Genomic DNA, 23,066 nt, shown 5'->3' with positions numbered 1-23,066 from the left:
TCTATCAACATTAGCACACCTGTCCAGATTTAGAACAGAGTCAAAACAAAATAATTTGGAAACAAAAATAATTTGGAAGAATCAACACAAGTTTCTGAAACAAACTACCCGAATCATCACAAGGAGACCACTGAATTAAATTGACATGATTATCAATTTCAGCATTGCCCTCTTTCAACAGCAAGTGACATAAGGCTGACCAGGCCTTTTAGTAGTTGGCAGCAGGTAAGCATGACTCAGTCTGGATCAGACTGCCTTTGTATTAAGCACACCAGTAAACTGCCCACCAAAAGCTGATTTTAAAAAATATGTTAAAGCTTCAAAGCATGTTCCACTCTAAGTTCTTCTAAAAAGATCCATTTTCACCTTCAAGCAGCCATTATTTGTTAAAAACAAAGAAACAAACAAAAAACCCAACCACACGTAGACTACATTCAGTTAGAGGTGCCTTTCATTTAGAAAAAGACAGACAAAAGAAACAGAATGGAAAGTCTTGAATAAGGACTAGGAAATGGAAGTTCTGCAGCTTATACACACATACAAAGAAATCAAACCACAACAAAGGAATTTTCAAGAGAAGCTTACTTCATGAGTGGAAAATTGTTCTTTGACTTCCTCAACATCACCAGATATTTCCTCCTGTTCCCGAAATGTGTCCTCAGCTGACAGCAACCATGTAAGAACTTCTTCCAGAGCAGCTTGGTAGCTATCCAAGTCCATATCCACCTCTGTCACTGTGCTGGGAGTCTCTGCTCTAGAACTGTCCTGGTCCTCTTCAAGTACTACAGTCTAGGCAGCCAAGAGAAAAGGGTTGTCTTAGAAGTGCACAGAAGATGCCTTCCCAAAAGATATTAAAAACAGAACAATTTTTAGTCCTTCACAAAATGTTAAAAGTAAACATTGGATACATTTTAATAGGAAAGGTCAGAGTCACTACTAATGAACTTTCATTTTAAAATAAAAAAATCTGGATAGAATTCCATCTTGCTCTTTTAACAGTGAATCTCACAACCAAACAAAACCTCATCACTATCACTACCCATCAAAAGTTCCATGGCAAATTCAGTTAAAGATTTCAGACCACCCTCTTCATCTGGTCAAGACATATGAGAAAGAGAAGCAAAAGCAAGAAGCATAATACAAACGGAACTTTATACCTCAACACACAGGATTTTGTACATGAATCAGAAAAGAAAAAGGAAGACAGAAAGACTGAAGTTAATGACAAAGAAGATAAGATTTTTCATATTTTCCCAGTTGTGTTGTCCAAAACAGAAGGCATGCTTCAGAGATAACTGACAAACATGAAGGTTAGCTAAAATTACAACTTAAGAAATCACAGGCTGACTTGGATGATAAACACACCTGCTGCACGTTGAACTCTCCATCCTCACATTCCTGCTTATATCTCCTTGGAAGAGTTTCCACCTCCCGAATGTCTTCCATTGTGACTTGCTTAGGAAGGACCTCAAACAAAGAGGTTAAATACATAATAATAGACTTTTTGTCTGGAAGCTGTACAGCAACATCTGCATCAAAAAGAAGATATGGGGAAAAATAAATGAAGAAGCTGATTTTCTAAATTATTACTTAAAACACAGGTAAGACTTTACATATTGTGCACATCACAGGTTCTCCTGTTGAGTAGTCTTTAGTAAGCTTTTACCTTAAAGACCAGGTTTGACATATATTCAAAGTACTACGAAGGAGAAAAAAAAATTAAAAACAAAAAAAATTCTACATTTGGAAGTGAATTCACATTAAAAGGCTTGATGTTTTTGAAGTAACAGCCCAGGCATAAAGTTGCTAAGGAATAAAAACCATTCAGGGGAAATTATTCTAAGCATCTCCCAAGCAGAAACGCAGTTCAGGGACAGTATCCATAAAAAAAAGTATTTCCACTTGGGCCCTACTCCCACTCCCATTATTAGTCAGTTAATTTTCTTATTTTTCATATTGATAGAGTTTCACTGACTCCGGTTCACTTATCTCTTGGGTTATGAGCAGTACCCATTCAGTTAATACTTTTTTTTTTTTAGTAGAAAGGTAGTGCTTGAATCTACAAAGTTTCAGAGCTTATCTTACAGAATAAGTCTTTGGATGCTTACTTCAAAGCAGAGCAACAGCTCAGTATTTAAAAAAAAGAGTCGTAAAAGTTTCCTGGTAAGCATTCCTACACAGTATGTACTCATAGCACTGGCAGCTACTGCTACTCAGTGTATATATAAAGAATAACACATCAAGGCCCTTAAAATCTCCCATTCTACATAGTTCTCTACTGTATCTGAAAAGCAGACACCCTTGCAGTACAGCTCCTACCTAAAATGAAAGAAAGTCAGAGTACCAAGTTCAGCTTCCTTATCCACTCTCTGAACAGTAAATCAACCTGAATCTTAATATTCAAAATGCCAAAGCAGAAGCACGCACAGACATACCCTTACCCTACAAATTACATTATTTTAAACCCAAAATTAAAGGCTCAAAACAAAAATGATGGAATTTTTATTCATAATTAATGTCGATAGAAGAAATTTCTTTCAAGAGAGCTCAGAAAAACCTCTTGTCAAGTAAAGTAACTGTATCCTACCTTCAGGATCTAACAGTTTCTCAATTCCTAAGTGGTTCTTGGCTATGTTGAAAGCATTTTCCATTCGCTCAACAGGGGCCATCTTTAAAACTTTGTCCCAGCTGAAAAGCTCGGGTCTAAAAGTAAAAACAAACCAAGGAAGAAAGTAAATTTTATCTAGGAAAAAAAAATTCCGTAACATACAGAATATCGAGTTATGGATATGATGGTAGCTACTCAAGTAATATAAACATACACATATATACAAAATACCAACATAAGGTCATATACACAAATGCATAAATACAAATACATGCCTTTTTTTTTTAGTGACAATCTGGCAATCACAAACCAATTAACTGACTGCATGTCCACAGTAACATCCAACCTTCCATTCTATGTGTTTTAAACACAGTCATTGACTGCAACAGGAGATCAAATACTACTAACAAGAATACATAAACTTAGTTTAAAATTTATCCTAGAACCAGTTTTCTTCAGCTGTTTCTTACACAGCATTATTGGTACTACACATTTTCTGCATCAGGTACTCCTGAGTAATCAAGAGAGTCACTCTGCTCCTGGAAAGCCTTGTTCCCAACTTGCAGTGTGGCCATCCCAGGCCATCCCAGCCAGGAGCAACAGCAGTCTCCTCCCCACTCGCTCACTCTTCCCCATCCCCCTCCTACTCCCATAATAAAAGACAGCCTACAAAAAAATATCCCATCACAAGCGTTCCTGAGTCACAATGCAAATCAGGCCAAGGAGCCGACTGATTTGCAGTGTCAACAGCCTTCATTTAAGATCAGTGTTAACCTAATGACATCTCCAGTCCAGCTGTGCACCCAGAACACACTGGCAGGTCTCAAGGGGAAAGAGCAGAACACAGAGCAGGAAGCAGGGTGAGCAAACAGGGCCCCTATTCCTAGCAGTACCTACACCAACAGGGGAGGATCAGCCAAGTGCTACACTAGCAGAGCTGTTAGGCTACACAGCCATTAAAATAACCTTCCGTTCTCCTGCAATAGTGGCTTCTCATCAAAACGCTGCTATTGATTCTGTACTTTATAGAACTTGAGGAGGAAGAGACAAGCTTGCCTTTCGTTCTTTTAATATTTGATTCAGTTGTGAATTGACCTAAGAGTATCCTTTATCATCTATCAAGTCATTACATTTGTGAAATGGGAAGGCTAAAAGCCAGCTGGATCTGATAAGCAAAAAGCCAGAAGCATAGAAGTTTATGGAATACGGTACCTCCATGCAAGAGCAACAAGGATAACCACATAGATTCATGTAAAGCTTTAGCAGAGACTCCAACTTTGAAAAACACATTGCAATCAATATATTGCACATGCAGTACCTGCACACTGACACGATAATACAAGTTTTAATAAATTGCAATCCAGGTATTTACCTATGAGTGAGAAAATTGAACAAAAGAGTAAAATTAAGTTCAAAGAGGAACTAAGCTAATATTAGGAAAGAGACCAGCACAGTAAAATGATAATAAAATTATATGAGGTAACAGGTCACTTAAGTGCTGCAGGTGTTACAAAAAGTTACTGGATACCGTAATCAAGAGCTAACAATTATTCATAGATAGAAAAAGAGAAAGATACTAAGTCTCTTAAAAGAGAAGGATCTTCGTGGATCCCATTAAGTATCAATTTAAACTAAAATAAAAAAGCAATACTGAAAAATGCCCCTTAGGTAGGGAAGCACTAGTGTCTGGGTAAGCTAAGCTTTGCTTTAAGACAACTTTGCTGTCCTACCATTTCTGCAACCTGCCCCAGACCCCTTGTTCTTTTGCATCTGCTTTTAAAGTTTCTCTTCCAGAGATGACCTGAATTTAAACCCAGGTCAAAACTTCTCAGAATGTGATGCTTCCCTGGCTAAAGGACTTGTGCCCAAGGACAGCAAAGCTGAATTCTGACATGCTGGCAGCTGTCAGGCTCCAAGGAACAGGGAATAAAAGGCTCAGAGATGAGCAGACCCAGAGATTTTAGGAAGCCACACGAAAGCACAATTACTCAGTCAAAGCTTTCAGCAGGGGCTTTTGCTACTTAACAGCGCTCTGAAAAGAGGAGACTTCAGATCATGCAAAGCTCAAGCACACAGGCTCAAGAAATAAGGACAACAAACAGCCTGAAACCAACTTGGCTACCTCTTTCTTCCCTGCTTCCCCTCAGGTCACCTAGGTCTCATTTGTGTCTAAAGCTGGCACACTCTCCACCACAAAGCTTCACATGCTCAGCACCTGAGCAAAGCCACTAGAGGCATATGTGCCAGTAGGAAAACCACCATTACAGTTCACCGCATCCAGAGAAGGGACATGGTGATATTTGTGATAAATTCCAGCAAGACCTTTACTAGTATTGCTCTGTCTTTGCATAAGAGTCCTTCCAAACTTTCAGGAGCCCTCAGTGTGGTGCAGGTCCCCCTTACACACCCGTGCAGCCTGAACACAAGCCAGCTCTGGTTCACAAGGCACAGAGGTACATCAGGGCAGACCAGTCCTGAAGCCAGCGAGCCTGTGACAGAGCCCATTTCAGTTAGCACATGCCAAATGGGCACTTAAGAGCAGAGAACAGCAGGCTCAAAGTGAACATATGTTTTGCAAACGCTTTGTATCTGCTGGGTATAGAAGTAATGGGTATTTGTAAAGTATTTGCTGTATCAGATACCTGATGGCCAGGAGGTCTGCTTAAATTACAGAAATTATTTTACCATTACTATGGTTAAGAACAGTCAGACCTTGCAAAGCAATGAGCTGACTTCAATTACACTGGATTATAACATATTTTCCAGGAAATCTGAAAGAAAAATTTTTTAAAAAGAAAGTTTAAAAAGCTATGCAAGTTTCATAGGGGTCTGTAACAATGATTTCTTTAAACTACCAAAGAGTTCTCCAAAAATCAGAAAGAACACAAAGGATCTGTGCAAAGAGGCTTTAACACAATCCTTTATAAAGTATAATGAACAAACTAATGAATACTCCACAGATACCTGAAGTATTCTATTACCCTTTGATTCTTCTGCCCAACAGTTCTCCTGAAAGAAGTGCATACATTTTCTTTCATGCAAGATATATTAAAAAACACCAGAAAAACTACAGTCTTTCTTATTCCTTTGTTTTGAAGCTTCTGTATCTCCTTACTGAAATGAAACGGCAAACTCTGATTGAAGAAATGTTTCTCTTTGCAGAGGAGGGCAGGCAGAAGGAAGGAAGTACAGGTGAAGAAGATGGGTCAAATTCCCTCTCCCTGTAGAGACCCTTTCAACACACTCGCTGTATAATGCTGTATAATGCATACTAAGTGGGATGAAAATCCACTCCAATTAGCGAGTATTCGTGCATGTGCAGGAACTGAGTGTTACACTCCTGCCTTGGCTCTAGCCTTTGCAAGGCTCTGGCAATATCCCACTGCTGCTGTTGTTACCACAACAAAAGACAAACAACCAGACAATGAATCACCAAAACAGGCTAGAAGCTGTCAAATGCTCAAGCAGGAAGACACAGGAAAAAAGCTGTTTACTTCTCTAGGTACAAGATATGCTGTTTCCTACTTACTTGTGTCTATGGATGACAGCATTAAAGGCGAGTCCATCAGCCCAGCTTGTGGTGAAGTTCAAAACATTGACCTGACTGTAAGGTCTCGTGGACTGCCTAACCCAGCTCAGCAGTATCTTCTCACTGTTGGTCTGCTGCAAATCTGACATGATGTTCTTCATGACATCCTTCACCTGCAAGACAGCAACAACTACACCTTACACACACATGCTCCACTTTTCCTGCTTACAAAGCAAAATTATTTCACAAATTATGAAAGGGTCTTCCCCATGAAAAGCTATGAATCAAACTCCAACTCCTCACACAAAATTTGGGAATAGGAGTCTTCAGGGCATCTTTGCACTCTACTGATTACAAGAATTAGTAATGCTTCATGTAATAACAACACATTACTCTTACATTACAATCGTCCCTCTCTCCTCGATGCTGTCTATGCCTTGTGCTGTGGTTCCACCAGTAAATAAACCCAAAAAATACAGTTTGCACAGGTTTTCTGCAAGAGGAGGATATCTGATTATCCAACAAAAATAGTTTGTTGTTTGGGTACTACCCATACGCATCTGTCAAAGTCCCTCCAAGTAAATTCAATGATCTTCCCAGACACCTGGATAAACCAGGAACAATTCAATCTCTGAGACTAACAAACCTCAGCAGCAGGCAAGATGCAAGCCAAACACAGCTACCTAGACCGTAAAAATCTACCTGCCTCAATCCTTTGAGGAAGAAATATAAACACAAAGCTTCAGCTTGAAAAGCCCCCTGCAATTAACACCAGCAGGAACTAAACTGAGAGGCTGAGTACAACTGAGCACATACAAGAATACGTATCACGGGAGGCAGCCAATAGAGTGCGAGGAGAAACCAAATACCAGCCTGCCTTTATTTACCAGCCCAAAATAGAAGCAGTATTTTCTGCCACCAAAACCCTGGGAAGGTTTGTGAAAATCCCAGCAGATCAGTGCACACGATTCCTGGAAAGGAAAAGATCTCAGAGCAGACTCTCACCTGCCAGTGCAAGATAATGCTCCACAGTAGCCCCAGCGTCAGCTTGTGATTTCCATCAACGATGTCAGTTCCTCCAATATTCACCAACTCCACCTGGAGAGGTTGGATCAACTCTATATTAAACACTGTTATCACAGCCTTAAGTCACAACCCCACCCCAAATCCCTGGCTGTCCAGCCATGTAATACCAAGTGCTCTGAAACAAAAAGCAGTTAGAAAGAGCTGGCAGAGAACTGTCCATCTGAATTTGTCAAAACAACTGCTTAAACAACATGACAAAAAATGGCACCAAAGAAGATATTCCACTGGAAGAGTTTTATTCTCTCCTCTAATATACAGATGCATACCAGCAGTCAAAACTGAACAACAGAAATGCAAGTATGAAGGATCTGACAGGAAAATAAAAGTTAGGCAAGCTTGCTCCTAACACAAACTCAGAGATATTGCAGAACCATGAAAACTGTTAATGAATAGGTTTGTCCTTTGCATGAACAGCATCAAAATGAGAGAAGTTTATAAAGAGACCAAAAGCTCAAGGGAAAATTGGATTTTCAAGTTTCCTATATGCCCAGGACCCCACATTGACTTCAAAACAGTCAAACTGAAACTACTGAAAAGAGACACAAGAAGATTACTTTAGTAAGCAAGAGGGCAAGAGAGGCAACCCACTACTGCATCAAGTATTCAGACCTGAGAAGAAGCAAAGCTTGGAGCACATGACCAGATATTAACTCAGTGCTGCTTTGGAGTCTGAACTAATTTGGGGCATCAAGTCTACATTCAGTTAATGCAGAGAAAGTAGCACTAACTCTAACCACCTTGCACTGCATATGTCCAAGTCACCACACACTTGTGGAAATTGGGCTAGGAACAGCTGCCTAGAGCAGATGAAGCAGATACCTCCCTGAGTCTACATATGCACACAGCAGATGCTGCAATACACTCCCAACATAGGGCAGATGTTGGGCTTCATTCTTGTAAATAATCTGAGCCAGGAGCATCCTCCAGCCCCAGGGGCAAGTGGCACCAGTGCATTTCACCTCAATGGAGAAGCTTTTTAATTTCTTTCTCACCCCTACTTCAAAACAGTTTTAGCCACAATGCCTACCAGAAATACCTCCCAGCTTACACTAACTCTAAGAGCTGTATATGGACATTGCTTTGGATCAGCACTGGTCACAGAGACTAAACCTGCACCAAGGAGCTGGCTAGCAATTAAACAATATGGACAATCATGGGACAGTAATGGAGGCCATCTCTGACTCTCAGTGGACATAGCCTACGATAACAGAATAGACAAGAACAAAGTTTTGTTTTGTTTTAGATGATACTGCTGATATATAAGGATATAAGGTTGATATATAAATATAAATAGCTTCAATCCTGCAAAATGTACTTGTAACTTCATTGCTTTCAGGTATCTTGACACTTTCAGTTCCCCATAGGTGTCTCTGTTAGGAGAATCAAATCAAAACTGTGTTGTAAGACTAAGATGGAACCACAAATTACACTTTGAAGTACTAAAAAAAAATTTGTGGATGTCTCAATTTTCCTCAATTTTTAAAGCACCTAGAACAGAAAATTACAGCAATACTCTTTGCAAATACTGAGGATATATTTTAAGGTAAGTGTAAAGTAGGCAAGAACAGGCCAAAAGAATCACCAGTGCAGGTCATTAGAAACACACTGGGAAGCACTCTAGAACACAAGGAACAGAAAGCAAGACTAAATACCAAGGCTGAAAAAATAAAGCAATTGCATTATAAGAGCTTTTTTCACTTCTAATAGAATAAAAACACTCCCAAGAATGGGTAATGACAAACACACTTCACAGTTTTTAATCACATATCAAGAATAATACTAATAATAATGCATTCCTCTTGTTATCCATACCATCCATAAAAGGAAATACTTGACATGCCCATTTTTGTATTGTAATAGTGCTTTGCAGGATGCAGCCAGCAATCCAGTAGGGTAGTGAGTGGACTACTGAGACCTAAGCAAAGTTAGTAAAAGACAGTAGACTGATATTGGTTATACAGAATGATTTCCAGTGGATTTTCTGTAATTATTGTTTTTAAAAAATTGATCCACAAATGAAAAATGTTGAACTGTATTACTTAGAACCATTCTGCTAAAAGGATGAGGTTCACAGGATCACTTGATCACCTACACCCTAGGTTTGTCTGATCTCTGCAATATACATGTAAACACTTTCATAAATTATTTCACAAGTTATGAATATTGCATAGCCTAGCAACAGAATGCCGCTGCTTCTCAGTGGATGCCTTTTCCCTTCATATTAACACATAACACACTTTCTAATGAAGGTAAGCACTAGGTATAAATCAAGTACATGACCTTAACAACCTTCAGCTAACTAAGACCATCGGTTTACTTCCAGAAACCCAGATCCTATCAGCTTCAGGAAGAACTAATTAATTATTGTAATTTAGTATTAATTATTTATTATCATCATAAAATAAATCAATTTCAAGCTGAAAAAACTCATTACTTATCCTTAGAAAAAAGTTAATCAATATTTACAGTACCTCAAAGAACAAAAACAACCCACTACTAGCTTTGTCTGCTTCCTAGAAATATGACACTAGTCCACCAACACAGAGGAGAAATTGCAGCATTATACAGCCTGTTGGTATCACTCTTCAATCAGTAGTGTATATAAATAAATATGTCAGTACCTTCTTACCTTCTTGTACCTGATGTATTTTATTGCCAGAATGTTCTTATTACGTTATTTTAGTGCCCTGACATTTACAAATAGAAATTCTAACTATAGATTGCGCACTTCTCAGGAATCGTTCTTCAGGGGAAAAATTATAATCACTTTACTGTAGCACTACTGGTTCCCAGGTAGTAAAAGCAAATATTAAACCAAACAATTATTCTTCTCATTTTTCTTAAAAGGAGGATTTGGTTTTGTTTGCTTGTTTGTTCTTCTGATCAGTTACTCCAACTGCAAATTAGAAACAGTACACATCAGACACAGCGCTGACAGATGTCATTGAAAAGATCCTCCTGGATACTGAGAGCAGGACATGAAAAACACCCATAAAAGCTTACTTATCCCCTTACACGTTTCTGTAAGAGTTACGCATCACCACTGGAAATTAGTTTTTTGTCCTGCCAGGTTCATTAGCTGTGCAATAGTAGAGCTTCAAGCCACCTTTGTCTTGGGAGATAAATACATCTCAACAAACCACAGATTAGTTAATACTTACTAAGTTAGCATTTTAAGATATCACAAAATTGCTGGACACTTAAATTCTACATCAGATAAGGAAAACTAAGAACAGTTTACCTGTCTCACTGAATTCTTATTTTAGGTACTAAAAATTTTTATTTTCTGCATTCTGAACTCATTTACACACAAGAATTAACTAAACAATCTATCAAAAAGTTGTGCAAAAACATGCTCACGTTGTTCTGATGCAAGACTTGCAGTACTCTGTTGACGTTATTTAAGGCATGTACTCGTGTGGAACCTCGTTCTTTAGGCTGAAAATAAAAAGTTACAATCTGTTCAACATCAGAATTAACTTGGCAGACCAAACAAAACTGAAAAGGAAAATTCCTGTTCTTGTCTATCTTTTCCCCAGATTTTAACTATTTTATTTTTAGTGGTAAGAAAAACCAAAAAAGGCCATCCACAATAATTTCAAAATGAAAACTGGTCAGAACAATATTTCTCAATTCGAGGCACAGAACAAGCCTTGGATTCCAATGTGTTTCATCTTATCTTCAGGAAATCCAATTTTATTCCCAGCATCTACAGAATTACTAACTGGCAATGCAACAGCAAAGTGAGAGTTCCCGGGGAAAATCTGAGGCTTTTGAACATTTGCCAGAGTAGTTGAAATTTTTTGGCTCCCAAGAGAGAACAAGCAGCAATTTATTTTTCTGGCACCAAAAGCCTGCTAGATCTTTGCATACTGGGAAAAAGTTATACTTCCTGACTTTCCCTTCCTTTTAATATCAAGGGGGGAAAAAAAAACAAAACAAAAGACGCTTCAACTCTCGACAATACCTGCCACTCCATTTGCTTTTAATCACCACAATTTGACTCTTGAGGTAGAACACGATCATACTGCAAGAGCATAGAGCTGAACTTGGGACACATAATCGACTTAGAAACCAAAAGAGTCCTACTGTCTTGGGCATACTTCAAAGGACACCACAAATTATTAAAAGTGCTCGTGAAATGCATCTGTTTAAAAAACAAGGCAAGCTTGCAATGTGAAATTTTAAATGGCTAAAGGTTCCTCATAAGGCTGATGAGATTTATTATAAATAGTGAAATCAAGAATTTAATCCCAAGTGATGGGATAATACTGATGGCACAGTTTTTACCATGCCTCATGTATCTTTCTGAAGAGCTATCAATGTTAGCAGGGGAAGAGTTCTAAGCCACACACGCTTTCCCATACACAATTTGAGCAGTTTTCAGCCTTTTCCAAAATGTAGATCACAGAATTCTTCAATGGAGATGCAGATTTTTGCATTGCATACTAGCTGTTGACTTTTTTCTTTGGGAGATCTTTCATGAGCTTATTAGGAACCCACAGGTAACCAGCTGAACGCTGTCTCCCTGATCATCCAGAAACAGACCATTAAAAGATCTGTATTAAAAACATACACTATGTGAATAACACCACTGTTTTTACATGCTTTGCTAGACAGTATGTAAAACCTCAAGGGAGGGTTACACAGTTAAACTTCAGCCTGACCCTGCATCTCATGAGTGCAGTTCATGGGAATTTCACTGGAACTGCAGAGAACAAGTACATACTACAAGCAAAATAGGGTTTTAAATAAGTTAAAATTAAAAAAAAAAAAAAAAAAAACATGCCACAGTTTGGGGTTTGTGTTTTGTTTATTCATTGGTTTGTTTTTTCTTAATAAATGGAAATAGGACTCAGATGTTTCTCTTACCAGAGATTTCCCTGTCAGACCCTCCAAAAGGTCCAAAAGCTTCCTTCCATCTTTCAGATCTGTGAACATGTCCTTAACTGGGGGCTTCCCACTCTGTAGAAGAAACGAAAGCAGTAATAAAAACTGTTTAAGCAGAACTTTCCAGAAAACAGTTACTTTTTTCTTCTTTATCTTTCAATTTATTTTTATTTGGTACTGAAAGTAGTAAATGAAAGCTAGGGGACTGCAACAGTGATCAGGAAAGAATCCTTCCCTTCTTTAGTGTTTTTTTTTTTTCCCTCCCTATTTCTATGGTTCTGTGCATCACAGCCTTGTACTAAGGAACCAAAGCAGTGCATCCTGGCTCACATAAGGGTGGATGCATTAACACACAAAGATAGCAAAGAAAGAAAACTTGGCAAGTTTGAGGAGTCATTTGAGAAAGAATGCTTTGGTCTGGCTGCATTTAAAGTAAGAATAAACGGGCTTTTCAGAAAGAAGCCATTGAGACAAATTCTCTCAGATTTAGAAAAAAGACAAAAGACAAAAAAGGATTTGGAATTGAGCCCTGTATAAGGAGGTGCCACTACTCTACATAGACTAGTAGATCAAAAGGTGTAGCATTTATTGAAATAAATTAATCACTTTCTCTACCATAGAAAAAGAAGACAAATGTGAAATTCAGAGCTACACATTTCTAATTCTCTTTCTTTGGGCATGGAGGGACCCTGTAAAGAATGGTAGATGAGAGCGGAATCATGTTAACCTTTTTAGGCTTATCCCTTCTTGGGCCATTAGAAAGTCATTGTGGGACAGCTCTACAGGGTAGAGGGAAAAGATGCAGAAAGCCAGCACCTAAGTGCATTTGCTTTGTAATACTCACCTGCTAGCTACCAACAAGTCAGTTAAACCACTGCTTGTGTCCCTTTGAAGTGCCAATTTGAGAAGAAAAAATTTTTAAGTACCACAAAAAACTCCAATATTGCCTTTTCCTATCACCTTGACTTTATAACATTGCTCTTCAGAAAGAAGACTGTCAAAGACCCATGTTACATGACATGACTTAGATGACATAGATCTCCTCCTCAGTTATCTCCTCCTGCCCTGACAGATGCTAGTAATGCCAAATGCTGACTAACAAATCAGAAAAAGAGAGCTGAATGGCCCACTGAACCTCATTTTTTAACAAATGTCTTTTCTTCCCCAGAATTCATAAGGGGCTTTCCTTAAATTTCCAATTTATTTAGATTTGATACTACTAAAACTACAAAACCCAGAGTTGAACAGCTGCAGAGCCACATTTTAGCCTCCTGTACAGAAACATAACTAAATATAACTCATAATTTCAACCAGCTAAACAGTGGCAAGAACAGTCTTTTAACTAAGGTCACTTCTTAAGATACACAGATGCTAGACTCAGTATCTGCCAACAAATTATTTTGCAATGAATTTTTCTGACAGATATATTCTCCAATTAATTTTAAAAGTCATGCTTAAAAATGTGTATACACACATGTTGATGCATATCATATTTAGGCAAAGGGTGTAGAAAGCAATGCCAGACCAATATCAGATAGGAGTATTCACTAAATATCAGTGTTTGATAACATTCAGCCATTACATACTGCCACTTCCCGAGCTCAACTATTGCCTCTCTAGCACAGCAAGGCCTTCCTCCCAGAGCATGCACTTTCTCAGATGATTCAGATGCTTCACAGCTGCACAGCAACTTAAACAAACCTTTAAAGCATGCTGGAGCCTATGATGGGACAACTGGCTGCAAAGATAGAGGAGATGAGTGGCTGTTGTCTACATGGAGTTCAGCAAGCCTTTCGACATTGTCTCCCATGATGTCCTCATAAGCAAGCTCCACAGGTGTGAACTGGACAAGTGGATGGTGAGGTGGATTGAGAACCGGCTGAACAGCACAGGGCACAGAGATAATCAGTGGCATAGGGTCTAGTTGGAGGCCTGTCACTGATGGTGTTCCCCAAGGTTCAATACTGGGCCCAGTATTGTCTAACTTAATCCTCAGTAACTTGGATGAGGTGGTAGATGCCTCCTCAGCAAGTCTGCTGACAACACAAAGCTGGGAGGAGTGGCCAATACCACAGAGGGCTGTGCAACCCTTCAGAGGGACCTCAACACTGGAGAGATGGACAGATAACTGTCTGAAGTTCAACAAAGGCCAATGCAGGGTTCTGCCCCTGGAGAAGAATAACCCCAGGCACCAATAAAGGCTGGGGGGGCTGACCTGCTGGAAAGCAGCTCTGCAGAGAAGGACCTAGGCATCCTGGTGGACAACAAGCTGTCCATGAGACAGCAGTGTGTCCTTGTGCCCAAGAAGGCCAATGGTATCCTGGGGTCCATTAGGAAGGGCATTGCCAGCAGGTTGAGGGAGGTGATCCTGCCCCTCTCTTCAGCTCTGATAAGGCCACATCTGAAGTGCTGTCCCCCCTTCTGGACCCCTCAGTACAAGAGAGATGTGGAGCTCCTGGAGCAGGTCCAGCGACGAGTGACAAAGCTGGTGACAAATGGAGTAGATAATCTCTCTTACAAAGAAAGGCTCAGGGAGTTGGGCTTGTTCAGCCTCAAGAAGAGGTGACTGAAACTTTATCAATGTATATAAGTATCTGAAGGAAGAGCACCAAGACGATGGAGCCTCTTGGAACTTCCATCTAAACATTAAGAAAGAACTTTACTGTGTAGGTGACTGCACACTAGAACAGATCACCCAGAGAGGTTGTGGGGTCATCCTCACTGATGATATTCAAAAAATGTTTGGGCGCAATCCTGAGTAACATGCTCTAGGGAACCCTTCTTGAGCAGGGAGGCTGGACTAGATGATCTCCAGTGGTCCCATCCAACCTTAACCATTCTGCAATTCTATGAGCTGGAGAACAGGATAACTTAAGCATAGATGAGGAGAAGCCTCTTCTACAGTTTATGATGTAATACAGGAGGAGATGATCCACAATGCAATTACCTCAGACACCAGAAAAATTTAGTCTACATTTGGTTTGCATCACCACATGGATGCAGTAAGACTCAAACACTCACTGAGAAAGTAAAAAAAAAAAAAAAAAACTAACTACTTGTTAGCCATTGAAGTGTGGGTCTCTCCAGGGTAGAGGGGAAAAATCATCTCCATTGACCTCCTGGCCACAGTTCTCTGGCAGTTCATGTCCAATTTTTCTCCAGAGGGCTGTCTTAATTCATCCATCTCCCAGTCTGTACCGATGTTGGAGAATGCCCTGATCCAGGTGCTGGACAGGACCATGTACTTGGCCCTGTTGAACTCCATGAGATACATACCGGCCCACTCCTCTACCCTGGAGGTCCTTCTGGATGGCATCCATTCCCACCTGTGAATCAACTGCACTTACTCAGCATGGTGTCATCTGCAAACTTTCTGAGGGCAATTCAAACCCACTGCATGCCATTGATAATATTGAACACTACACATCACATGGACCCCTGAGGGACAGCACCTGTTACTGATCTCCATTTGGACATTTAGCAGTTGACTGCAAGTCTTCAGATGGGGCCCCTGGTGGTCTAGTGGTTAGGGTGCAGGACTCTCACTGCTGCGACCCGGGTTCGATTCCCAGCCCTCCGGGCAGATGGAGCTCGTCAGCCCTGTGAGGCAATCCATCTAAGAGAAGGTCACTCTAAACAAACCTACGTCCTGAGACCCTCACTGCCACTGTCCAAGCTTGCTCGGCCCCGGCAGATGAACCTCAGGATTAAAGGGTGGGCTCAGTTCAGCGCACGCTGTGTCTCACCTAAAAAAATCCACTGCGCAGGCTCGAAGGGTTAATGACCTTTCCCAATTCTTCGCTTGCGAAGACTGGCCATACATGCAAATCTTCGGATACAACTGTATAGCCAATTCCTTATTCACCTAATAGTCCATTCATCACACCTGTATCTCTCAAACTGAGTGATAAGTTGCGGGAGACACTGTCAGAGGCCCTATGGATGGAAGGTCTTTATAATTATACAATTAATTATAATTTTGTAAAATTAGAACTACACACACATGTATAACTCTAAAACTGAGAATGCTATAGCTATATATCCTCAATAAATTTGTTGCAATAAGGGTATAGAGAGCATACAGCCTTCTTTCTTTGTTTCCATCCCCTCACGTCACATGCACAAAAACAAGCTGAACAACTTCCTGCTTTCAGTCATTCATTTCAACAGGTCACGGTATGTTCCAGCCCCATGTAATGCATCCTGCTGTGACAGTGGAAATAATTCAGATTTGCTTTCTCAAGAGGATGACTTTTCCATTTCACTGGCCATCAGAGCACCATGTTTTGCTGTCAGTTTAAGGTCAGCAGAAGAGTATTTAATTATTTCTGCAATCTAAGCTACTCCTTCCTGGTTTATTAAAGTATCTGCTATCCTCAAAACAGAGACAAAGCAACATGCAAAGCCTCTGTATTTCACAGAATATGCTGAATAGGAAGGGACCCACAAAGACCATCAAGTCCAACCCTTAGCCCTGCACAGGACCATTCCCAAGAGTCACACCATGAGCCCGAGAGTATCATCGAAATGCTTCTTGAACTCAGACAGACTTGGTGCTATAACCACTTCCCTGGGGAGCCTGTTCCAGTGCTCAACCACCCTCTGGGTGAAGAGCCTCTTTCTAATATCAAACCTAAACCTCCCCTGACATAACTTCAGGCCATTTCCTCAGGTTCTGTCACTGGTCACCACAGAGAAGAGATCAGTGCCTGCCCCTCCTCTTCCCCTCACCGGGAAGTCGTAGACTGAAATGAGGTCTCCCCTCAGTCTCCTCTTCTCCAGCCTGAACAGACCAAGTGACCTCAGCCACTCCTCATACAGCCTCCCCTCAAGGCCCTTCACCATCTCTGTCGCCCTCCCTTGGACAGCCTTGAGGGGAAGCATATGGTATGACTCTTGGCAGTGGTCCTGTGCAGGGCTAAGGGTTAGACTCTATGATCCTCGTGGGTCCCTTCCAACTCAGCATATTCTATGATCTTCGTCTCCCTTCTTCAGGTGCTCTCTAATAGTTTGATATCGCTCTTATATTGTGGTGCTCAAAACTGCACACAATACTCAAGGTGATGCCACATAAGTGCAGATCAGAGCAGGACAATCCCCTCCTGTGACCAGTTAGTGATGCTTTTCCTGATGCACCCCAGGAAGTCAACCCACAGGAAGCATTTCCAAAGTGCAAGGTGACTCAAGTTTGCTAAGAATGTGCTACAGCACTCACCCCACCAAGCCCATCCCCACCCTCCACAGCAGCACACCCATCAGGAAGGCTGGAAACCTGCTCCTCCAGCTTCCCACACCCACGTGAAGCACATGCAGACACCTGGTGGCAGCTGCCACCCAGGCAGCCTCAGCTGTCCCATCAGGGCAATAAGCCAACCCTGACAGTCAGCTGATGTTGCAATGGGAGCAGAGACTGCAAAGGCACTGCATCCTGCTCTGCTCACACTACCTCCTCGAACCCATGCTTTTTCCTCACACCTAAACACACATTTCCATATGGGATCTGCTATGAGAGTCATGTGGTCTGCAGTCAAAAACATCACTGCTTTATCGTCTAGTGTAGCTGGATGCTGGCCCACTTTCTTGGGATGCAGTTGACAGCAACCCACTGTGCTCCAGAAAATATCTTCTACTTCCTGTTTCCAGACATAACAGCTACAGATCCCAGCTTCTGACAGCTGTACAACTTACAAAGTTTATTAAGCATAGAAAGGTGTGGGAAGACAATTTCTTTAAATGGCAGCCCAAGAGATAGTCCCATACATCCATTTCTCAAGAGAAGGCAATGAAAAGCTCTGGGGCAATGCTGACAAAACAGATATGATCTTCATGCCTGGCCCTTCTGTGCTAGGCATGAGCCAGGCCAGGTTGCTGCCATCACCACCATCTCCTTGTGATAAAACACACATAGACCCCCACTGCTTCACATGTAAGGCCCAGCACCGAGTCTACCGGGGCAGGCTGCTGTGGCAATCTGGGAACTACAATACACAGCCACTAAGGCCAAACCTGTGCTTCTAGTCAAGGAGCTTAATTCAAACCAGGGCCAGGAGCCCACTGAACCCCAGCTCTGACCCACTACCCTGACTCCCACCACAGGGACACTTGTTCCATGGAGACAGCACTGTCGTGAAGCAGACAGCCCTGGGACCAACTTTGTGCTGGGGCAGTTTGCTGTGCTGCAGCAAGAGCCTGGGCTCTGGGGCAGGACAGAAGTCCTCTCACACCCTACAGAGTAAAGCATGGGGCTCTGCAGATTGCTTCCCTCACCATCCCTGCCCATACCCCTACTGCTCACTCCTAACTCCCAGAAAGCAATCTGGCCTTCTGAAAAATGAAGTCTGTACACAAGATACACACACACAAATAAATATACAATCTGCAGTATGTCAAAAGCACATGTATTTCTTCCTCTCTGTATAGTCCTGCCTAGTATGCAGTACACTAAGACAATCTAAACTTCTCCTTTTCAGAACTGACATTTTATTCACTTTCTAGATACTTAAAGACTACACAAGTACCAAGTAGTTCAGCCCCTGTCAGTATCCTGTAGGGAGAAGCAGTCCATCACTGAGCATAATGAATCAAAAAATTTAAGTATTTGTCTTGTAACAATGACAGTGACAAACCATACCAAGCACTTCACAAGGGCAAATGGCTAGTCACGGTTGTGTTGGTAAGTACTTAAGGAGGAGCCTACATTGTGCTAAGCACTGTACAAATACAAGGCAGATAATGGGTCCTTTCTCAAAGACAAAATAGAGTCCAGTTTATACTACAAAGATAGTATAAAGGACAGGCAGGGACACACCACATACCAGAAGAGCTGTAGCAGCTCAGGGTGTAAAACACTCATATCCTCCTCACTGAACATTTCTATCACTTAACAGAAGGTAGTTTTTCTCAGCTTTGCTTATGTTTGCTTCGACAGCAAAAAAAAAAAAAAAAAAACACAACAAAAAAAAACCAAAAAAACCCACACAAAACACTGGCCAATCCCTCCCCCTGCTCAAGCAGGCTTTGCCAGCAGAGCTGCACACAGTTACTGTAGTAGACACAAGGGCTTGATAAAACAAACAAAAGAACACAATTAACAGACATAACTTAGAAAGAGGCCATGATGGTTCCCCAATGCTTTACATTGGCACTAATAGCAGGAAAGGAGTTGATTCATTTAACAGGGCTGGCATAAGGGAAAGAGGAAGAGGGAATAAAAAAAGGGAAAGAGGAAAGGGAAAGGAAGGTAGAGCAACAGAAAGGAAAGTAACGAAATAAAACCATATGTAAGCTGGGGCTAGGCCTGCTTGCGTTCCTCTGAACTTTGCATGGTGACACGTTTGTTATGCACCACAGGGCAGACACAAAGGATCAGAACCAGATCCAATCCACCACATTACATTTATTTCAACAAATATTTTGGTGCCAGCTTTTGTGCTAATACAAGTAAGAGAGAGAAGAGACAAAGAACTTTTGTTAGTTATCCACAGCAGAAATCACTTTTTCTGTTGATTCATCTCACAAGGCAGTAATGGTTTATTAATGACCTTTCAGGTGGAGACCAGATGCTAGCCATATGTGGCAAGACCAGTCACCTCAGGCATCAGCTTTTCATGGTCCAGCAAGATACCAGCACTATTTGGGAAGGAGATACCACACACAGTGATCTCCTCACAGCAGCAGCAGCCCTCACATACCCCTTGGCCATCTTTCAGCTCCGCTACCTGGATCAGGTTTAAGAGGGTGACTCACACTTCCTTGTGTGCATCTAGAATTACTCACAAAGAAGGGTCATCCAGGCCAGCCAATATGCAAAAATCATTCCTTCTCCTTGTCAGAAATTGTTCCCAGGAAATGGAAGAAGATATAAACAAAATCCAGACCAGATTTTTTAAGAGTCATCCAATGCTGCTGATAGTAGAAAGACCAGCCATCAGCATTTACAGTTTGTTCTACTAAAGCCACACACAGCTGCAAGGCAGCAATTGTTCTTGAATATATTCTACAGTAGAACATTCTTTATCCCTTTATTACCAATGGGGAACTGTATCAAACTGAGGCAAGTTATAGAGAAAAAGGGAGTCACAAATTCTCAGTAAAACAAACATTGTTTTTTTAAAACATCAGCTATTCATGTTCTTTGTATATTGTTCTTGAACATGACATGCAAAGGCAATCATTAAAGAAGTTTTAATGTCTACCTACTTGTTTAACTAGAAACATGCAGTTTTCTTATATTGTAATTACTTACAGCGGATAATTTACATGGGTTTTAAATCAATAATTATTGAAAGTACATTATTAACCTAACCTTTCCAATAAATGAATGTCAAATATATTTGGGAGCAAGAGATAAGCCGCCTCTATTTCACATCCTCCTCAGTGATACTGATTCAGACCTCCTAGTGACAATATTAAAACCAGGACAAAAGGTTCTCTCAGTTTCACAGTAATGCACACTGGCTGTCACCAGGAAAGTAACACATTTCATAAAACCACACATATAACCTCCACCAGCCACAGAAGGAATGCAGCAGATGAGTTCCAGCTGCTCAGATCAGTGTTGGAAAAAGCCCTAATTGCCATTTATATCATCTGCCACCTCAGAAACACCAAAATACCCTGAAAAGACATGGGAAGCAGTACATATTGATTTTCCATCAGATTCTTCTGATCTTCAAATGTCACTTCTATGAAGTTCAGAGGTGTCTCTAGTTAATTGTTTTTAACCCGCATATGACTATTTTTAACATCTATTAAGATGCCCAGTAAATAGGTCAAAATAGTAGTAGAGCTGCAAAGAACCCTTTCCTCTTTTTCTCAAGAAGGGGTAAATATTGAACAGGTTGGGCTCTTAAACTAGAACATGAACTATTCGCAATATTCAAGTACATTCACAGGGAATTAATGGCAATATCCTACTTAGTTAAACAACACAAGGAGCAAGAATTACACTTTATCATGACCAAAACAGAGTAAGAAACATGTCAAGTGCTTCTACATCATGAGGCCAGTACATGGGAACTCAATGTGGGAAACAAATCAGAAAGCAAAAAGGTCACTGCAAAAAGTAAACAACTATGTCAACAAATAATCTTGCCAATTTCTAATTTAAGACCATAGTCTTTGTTTACAGACATATTTTTATTAAAATGTGATCCTTTTTTTTCCATTCTCCTTTCACTGACAGGCAGGAGTTACAGGACAGCATACATAAATACTAGCTATGCTGTGACGTACATTTCATTGAGTGTACTCTACTCCATGCTGAATATGCCTAAGGAGTTATGGTGTCTCTACAAGACACTAGTACCAAAGCAATGAATTCAAATACCAAGTAAAAAAAAAGTTACAATCATAAGAGGAAAACACCTTATAGACCAAATTAAACATCACTACTGGTGCTTAAAAATAAAATAGTTACAAGCAACTAAATAGTTATTTAGAACCCTAGACTAACGGGATGTCAGGGAGAAGTAAGACTCATTACTGAGATATGCTGGAAATTTTGATTCTGCTAGGTGACAGACATGCGTTTAAGGAGCAGCAAAGCTAAAAAGCTAAAGATAGTTCAATCCACAGAACCCCTAAAAGACTTGACTGATAACATGACGGAGGGTAAACATATCAATGCAAATATTAGACATAGCAGGCGAGCAAAACAACCACAAGGCATCAGCAATGCTGCGGATTTTTTTCTCCCCAGTGTATTTACTAAACGCATTTACATAAGCTTACATTATTATAACACATTTAACGTAACAGTACTGACCTCAGCTTGCAATTAAGCCTCATTATGTATTATTACCAGCAGGAGCATCTAGGACCATACTAGGACAGTCAGTTATTTCTCCCATAGGATTGGAAGGTTATTCTTTTATTTATACCTTTTCAATCTAGATTATAACTTGGTTCCTTTAAAAAAAAAAAAAATCCTGCTGACCAGGTTGACTATTGTTCTCATTAGCAATTAACAGGTAAAGGTATAGATTTGCTTCAGTGCCTTTAACAGGTTCAGCTCTAGTGCCTGAGAGGGTCACACAAACTCTCCAACAACTGGGACAGTAACCAAGCCCACAAATGAGATTCAAACTCTACCCCAAACCCAGAGCACTAACCAAAGTCAGCAGTAATTACAGTTTAGATTACTATACCAAGCTTCAAAGTCCAGCAAGGAAGATGCTGCCCCTACTCTGTTCTTAAAGCAGAAGACAGCAGCAGTTGAGAGGAGGGCAGAAAACTGGCAATTCTCATTCTGTGGCTAACTCTGGGAGAGATCATGAACTGCTATGTATTACTGCTTTTATGCTAGAAAGTAGTCATCCTTACCAAAACTCATAACCGATTAGAGAAGAAAAAAATTTATTTTCCCACTTCTTGGTTAGTTCACATCCTGTTTGGCCTCTTACAAAGAGAGACCAAGCAACTCAGTTAAGAAAAAAAGTAGACTAAAAATGGGATTTTTCAAGGCCAGCTCATAATACAAATACTAGTTCTTTTCCATCCAGGTTGTTCCTCTTTTCCACCCAGGTTGTTATTTTTAAGCTTTGACTATCTTTGAATGAAGTTACACTTTACAGTTTAGTTCAGCAGTGAAAAACATCAGGAGCAAATAGACTAGGGAATGTTTTGCCAGTCGTCAAGTATTTCCTTGCTTGCACCATAAAAACTGTACAGGAGAAAGGACTGCAGACCATCTTAGGTGATGTCTCCTTGGACAGATAAAATTGCCTAATCAATCTTTTTGATCTCTTTTTTTGCATGACTAATACATTGAACTCCATAACTCTCCTTTCCCCCCAGAAAATCACTTCTGAAATGTCTTTGGCATCAAGTATCTTGGGTCATGCGAAATTAATTATCTTGGATAGGTATGACTTCGTCTTTAAAAAGATTTATCACATTTGCTAAGAGTCAGCAGTGGAGCAGCAAAATGTCTTCATGAGTATTGGGTCTGAC

General features: G+C 40.5%; 1 protein-coding gene across 4 annotated transcripts in view; it reads right to left on the bottom strand.

Moving 5' to 3' along the window:
- The window catches only part of UTRN (utrophin), a 368,451-nt gene that overhangs the window by 283,670 nt on the left and 61,715 nt on the right, over nt 1–23,066 (bottom strand). For all 4 annotated transcript variants that reach the window (XM_017813718.1, XM_017813716.1, XM_017813719.1 and 1 more), the window contains 7 exons: nt 12,096–12,188; nt 10,584–10,661; nt 7,143–7,235; nt 6,138–6,310; nt 2,588–2,703; nt 1,366–1,529; nt 586–789 (listed from right to left, as the gene is read on the bottom strand). In XM_017813718.1, coding sequence (XP_017669207.1) covers nt 586–789; nt 1,366–1,529; nt 2,588–2,703; nt 6,138–6,310; nt 7,143–7,235; nt 10,584–10,661; nt 12,096–12,188 — 921 coding nt within the window. The remainder of the gene's footprint in view (nt 1–585; nt 790–1,365; nt 1,530–2,587; nt 2,704–6,137; nt 6,311–7,142; nt 7,236–10,583; nt 10,662–12,095; nt 12,189–23,066) is intronic.

The sequence above is a fragment of the Lepidothrix coronata genome, unplaced genomic scaffold (genome assembly GCF_001604755.1).
Source record: "Lepidothrix coronata isolate B3197 unplaced genomic scaffold, Lepidothrix_coronata-1.0 Scaffold42, whole genome shotgun sequence".
NCBI classification, from domain to species: domain Eukaryota; kingdom Metazoa; phylum Chordata; class Aves; order Passeriformes; family Pipridae; genus Lepidothrix; species Lepidothrix coronata.
The sequence above is the reverse complement of the archived record's forward strand: the minus strand, read 5'-3'. Positions and strand labels throughout refer to the sequence as shown.